This window comes from Urocitellus parryii, chromosome 1 (genome assembly GCF_045843805.1).
Source record: "Urocitellus parryii isolate mUroPar1 chromosome 1, mUroPar1.hap1, whole genome shotgun sequence".
Taxonomy (NCBI): Eukaryota; Metazoa; Chordata; class Mammalia; order Rodentia; family Sciuridae; genus Urocitellus; species Urocitellus parryii.
In genome coordinates this window covers 228,422,230-228,427,395 of record NC_135531.1, presented here as the reverse complement: position 1 = coordinate 228,427,395, position 5,166 = coordinate 228,422,230, and the positions used below count along the sequence as shown (strand labels likewise).

General features: G+C 56.6%; 1 protein-coding gene across 1 annotated transcript; it reads left to right on the top strand.

Moving 5' to 3' along the window:
• Positions 1 to 476: 476 nt before the first annotated feature.
• On the top strand, positions 477 to 4,143 carry Evx2 (even-skipped homeobox 2). The gene is made up of 3 exons (XM_026405658.2): positions 477 to 903; positions 1,826 to 2,103; positions 3,433 to 4,143. Exons 1-3 carry the CDS (start codon positions 477 to 479, stop codon positions 4,141 to 4,143), a joined length of 1,416 nt encoding a protein of 471 aa, XP_026261443.1.
• Positions 4,144 to 5,166: the final 1,023 nt, after the last annotated feature.

The following is a 5,166-nucleotide window of genomic DNA, read 5'->3' as shown; positions in this document are numbered from 1 at the left end:
GCGCTCTATTAATCAGACTGTCAATTTCACCCCCGAGGCCAAACCCCCGGGCGAGCAGAACTGGCTCCGAACGGGCAAAGGACCGGAGCCTTCTTCCTCACTTCTTGTCTCTTCTCATCTTCTACCTGGATCTATTTGTCTGCTCTGAAGTCGCCTTCATTACCCACTGACAGGAGCGTGTATTTATTTGCTTATAAACCTGTTACAATAAATGATTATTCGAACGGCGTCATTCGTACCTTAATGACGAGCGGGCGCTACTTTTTGATGAATGACATCTCGGGCTCGGAAGGATGTATGGGTCATTTTGACCAGTCATTCCCTCGCTCTGGCATCCCACAATTTTTCCGCCTCCCTCCAAAAGAGATAATAATATTTAGAGGCGCTTGCTGGGGCTGAATGAGAATTAGCCCTAGACGCAGAGCATCATTAGGACGGGACAGCCGGGCCACTGTGACATTTTTTAGAAAGCTGAGATGATGGAAAGAATAAGAAAAGAGATGATTCTGATGGAGAGAGGGCTCCACAGCCCTACCGCCAGCAAGAGGTTCTCCAATTTGTCCGACTCCGCTGGCAGTGCTGTGCTGGAGGCCCTGGAAAATTCGCAGCACCCAGCTCGCCTCAGTCCGCGCCTACCTTCCGCCCCCCTACACGGCGCTCTGGGAGACCTCCCCGCCAAGGGCAAATTCGAAATAGACACTTTGTTCAACCTGCAGCACCCGGGCAGCGAAAGCACCGTCTCCTCCGAAATCGCCTCCGCTACCGAGAGCCGCAAGAAGCCGAGCCATTATTCAGAGGCGGCCGCCGAGGCCGACATGAGCAGCGACGTGGAGGTGGGCTGTTCGGCGCTCCGTTCCCCCAGCGGCCTCGGCGCTGCGCCGCTCAAGGAAAACAATGGCAAAGGTAAACGCTCAGCCCGCGGACTCTACAGTCCGGTCTTCCTTGCTTCTCCGCGGCCCTCACTAGTCCTTCCCGGTGGCTTTGCCCTTCTCTGACCCTCCGCAAGCAAGCTGTACCGAACTTGCGAGTGTAGGACGCATGCTAGGGACTGCCCACCGGTTCCACTCCTGGAGCCCTCTCGCGCGGCGCAGGCCTGCGGAGCCTGGAGCTCCAGGCCCCGCTCGTCCTGGCTCCTGCGTTCGAGAAAATATTTCTGTGTGCGGGTCTAAGAGGTAGAGCGAGCTGACAGACCCCTAGCGAGAGGCCAAGACGTCTCGGGGAAGGGTACTCTGAACAGCTTCTCTGAACCCCGCCACCTCTGAGCTCTCAGGGCCGGGTGGAGGGAGTTATTTTCTGGGTAAGTCAGGGAGTCTCTCCTGGCGCCTCTGCTCGACCGCTTAGGCCCCCGGAAGAAAGAGTTGAAAAGTCGATTCCACCCCCTAACGGCTCTGGTTTGAGCTGCTGTTTTGGAAACTTCAAATATTTTTTTAACCAAATCTGAAACAAACAAACAAAAACTGTCCAAGAAAGGCTAGAGGCTGTACAGAAAGCCACCCTGGGGTCTCCAGACCATCGAAAACCTAGTGCTTCTCAAACTGCGCCCCGAGGTAGGCATTTTCTCTCTGCCAGTTTTTCCTCCTGGGTGGAAAATTTCTAATTACTAAAAAAAAAAAAAAAAAAAAAAAAAAAATCCCCCAATTCCATTTCTATTATTTGGTTATGAAGGGCTCCTCAAACTTTATTGATTCCATTAACGGCAGCAATTTGTAAGCATGACAGACCCCATCTATTCCGGCAGCGACTTTCCTTCCTGACGCGACTTCCCCTATTGCAGGGCTCTAGGCCCCCACAGAAACCCATGTGCTGTCAACTGTTTGTTTGCCAGGGTACACGGAGAGCGGCTCGGCGGCTGGAACCACGACGTCAGCGTCGGGCTCGGGCCTCGGCAGCCTGCATGGAGGCGGCGGCGGGGGCAGCAGCGGCGGGGGTGCGGCGTTGGGCGGCTCTGGCTCTGGCGCAGATCAGGTGCGGCGCTACCGAACTGCGTTCACCCGGGAGCAGATCGCGCGCCTGGAGAAAGAATTCTACCGAGAGAACTATGTGTCGCGGCCCCGCCGGTGCGAGCTGGCCGCTGCGCTCAACCTGCCCGAAACCACCATCAAGGTATCGATTCCTACGCGCGCCTGCTTTGGTCTCCCCCGGGGCGTCTGGGTTGGTTTCTTTTCCCTCTTTCTCCTTTCTGGGTGGCTAGATTCAGCGAGGGCCTGGAAATCCGCGGGGGTTGTCACCCAAGGAGTTGGCTTATTTCTTCCTCCTATGCCGAATCCTGACGGCTACCCGGCCTGGCTGGCCTGGGAAGACCCCAGAATGGCGGCGCCGGTGGCTCAAACCCGCCCTCGCTTCTGCTTGATTCTGCCCAACGCCTGCCTCCCCAGTTGCCTCCTCGCCCATGCCCTGGTCCCACTTTCCCCTATGCGACAAAGCCAACTGGTCTTTGTTCCTCTGGCACGAACCCGAAATGAAACTTCATTTGATTTTAGAGATTTATTTTTCGCATAAATCGTTAATACATAGAGAAAAGGATAGTCTTTTAAAAATCGATTGGGCTGAGAACGTAGTTTCCTAAACATTTTTTTCCCCTCTCGGGAAAAGGTCAACCTCCTGGGGAGAAAACGCAACGAAATTGTGTGTGTGTGTGTGTGTGTGTGTTTATATTATTATTATTATTTTTATTATACGCCTGGCAGAGAGAGTCGGCAGGTTGGGCGACTTGGTAAATGGAGCATTCAACCCTCTAGAAAAAGAGCAAACTTCATGGGATAAAAGGATGTGGAGGCCCTCCTCCAGTTTGATAGGGCTTTCTTTAATTTAGGGTTGTGACGAATGTCTTTATTAGACACTGTGTTAGGAGGGGTAGAAAAGTCCCCTTCCCAGTTTATGGGGACATTGCTTTCGCCACTCATTTAAGGCAAATGATTCCCACAAAATCATCCCTTCAATACCCTAATCGGACCCGTGCCCCCAGGGGCAGGTCCTTGAAACTCTGAGGGCTCAAGACCTGGCACCGCGACCTCTCAGAAAAACTGCGCCACAGCCTCTCTTCAGAGGCTGTTCGGAATCCCCGTGCAAATCCTGGGATTGAGAGTCCGGGTGCTCAGCGAGGCTGGACACCGGTGGGTGGCGGGAGGGAGAGGAAAGGTTGGGTTGGGACGAAAATATGCAGCAAGAACTAAGAAAGCTACAGTCCAGGAGCCGCAGCAGGCTGACTTGAGATAAAACTCTTCTTCGCTGAGGAAGGTGTGCCTACGGTGATCTACACATTGCCGTCCACACTGTCCCAACTGGGAGAGCAGAGGGCACTTGGGGCTAAGCCCAGGGTGAGAGGAGAAGGCCAGACCATTCGAAGGGCAGGGAGGGGCTGGGAGGCCCGGGGCGGGGACTGGGGAAATGGGGCGCTCCCTAACTCGGGCCGCGGCGCGGCTCTCCCCGCAGGTGTGGTTCCAGAACCGGCGCATGAAGGACAAGCGGCAGCGTCTGGCCATGTCGTGGCCGCACCCAGCCGACCCCAGCTTCTACACCTACATGATGACGCATGCGGCCGCCACCGGAAGCCTGCCCTACCCTTTCCACTCGCACGTGCCGCTGCACTACTACCCACACGTGGGAGTCACGGCGGCAGCAGCTGCGGCCGCAGCTTCTGGTGCAGCGGCCGCAGCTTCGTCGCCCTTTGCTACTTCCATCCGTCCACTGGACACCTTCCGCGCCCTCTCTCATCCCTACTCCCGGCCGGAGCTGCTGTGCAGCTTCCGCCACCCGGGTCTCTACCAGGCGCCCGCGGCCGCTGCGGGGCTTAACAGTGCTGCCTCCGCCGCTGCAGCTGCAGCAGCTGCAGCGGCTGCGGCCTCCTCGGCGGCTGCGGCCGGGGCGCCCCCCAGCGGCGGCTCTGCGCCCTGCTCATGCCTCAGTTGCCACAGCAGTCAGTCCGCTGCAGCGGCTGCAGCTGCAGCCGCCGCAGCCCTGGGCTCTCGAAGTGGAGGTGGCGGCGGCGGCGGTGGCGCTGGGGCCGCGGGGGGCTCGGACTTCGGCTGCAGCGCCGGGGCGCCGCGCTCCGAGAGCGGCTTCTTACCCTATTCTGCGGCAGTGCTTAGCAAGACCGCCGTGAGCCCGCCAGACCAGAGGGACGAGGCGCCGCTCACCAGATAACTACGTCGTGCCGCCAGGGGGCCGTGCCTGTAGCTCTGCGGGTGCCCGGGAGTCCCCTGTGCACCCCCTGCCCTTTCGGCGCGCTTCCCGCTGCTACCGCTGTCGCCAGGGGGCGCCCCGGGGTGCAGGAGGTTGAAAGGAAACTGCCGCGAATTGGAGGGAAGGAGTCAGCGCGAAAGCCTGGCGGGCGTCCCCCCAAATTATTTCTATTTTTGTATTTCCCAACCGTCTCTCCCCCTCTTTTCCCTCCTCAAAATGTTTCCTGCCATCTGGGTCCCACTTCCCACCTCTTTCTGAGCTCTTGGTCTCCCCGAAGACAATCCCCCTATCCCCAAAGAAGTTCTCCCGGGTCTTGAGCCCTGGCTGTGCGCCCTCACGCCCGAGTTTCTCGGTAGAACCACGTGGCCAGAAGCAATGCAGAACCACGACGAAGAGGGAATAGTGTGCGCTAACGCTTGTGGGAGGCGGAGTCACCCCCACCCCCAAGGTTTATGCTGCTGCTCTTTTTCTTCTAACATTTCCTTCTTTTCTTTAAACGAGGGTGGGAGGAGGTGGCAAATTTTCTCTCAACGTGAGTTTGTTGGGGGCTTTGTCCAAGGAGAGCGGGAGAATAAAAGTGTGAGAAGACCTGGAGGGTGGATGGAGAATGCGGGGTGGCTGCGGTGTGCTCGTGAGATAGTTAACTGCGTGCTGGAAACGAGATCCGTAAGACGGCCTTTCCGGGGAAAGACAAAGCCCAGGTGGGGAGAGTGGAGGTCGTGCCTCTTCCTTCTCGGTCCACCATTGTTCGACTGTTTTCTCTTTGGTGTTTGGTTTCAGTGAAATGAAAATGTCTGGCGTATTTTATGCAAAAGTTCTTGACTAGTGAAGTTGCCAAACCTGGCCAGGAAAGGGAGCGGAAAAGAAGGCCAAGACTGAAAGATCACTATAGTCTATTGGTTAGGCATTTTCAGTCTTCTAACTACCGGGTTCCACTCGATCTGGGAAATACTTGAATCTCTAGATATATAGTATCCTAAACAT

Excerpts from the sequence above, each read along its gene's own strand:
- Evx2 (XM_026405658.2), top strand. The coding sequence starts at position 477 with ATGATGGAAAGAATAAGAAAAGAGATGATTCTGATGGAGAGAGGGCTC. Across the intron at positions 904-1,825 it reads CAAGGAAAACAATGGCAAAG|GGTACACGGAGAGCGGCTCG; the intron begins GTAAACGCTCAG and ends TTTGTTTGCCAG. Across the intron at positions 2,104-3,432 it reads TGCCCGAAACCACCATCAAG|GTGTGGTTCCAGAACCGGCG; the intron begins GTATCGATTCCT and ends CTCTCCCCGCAG.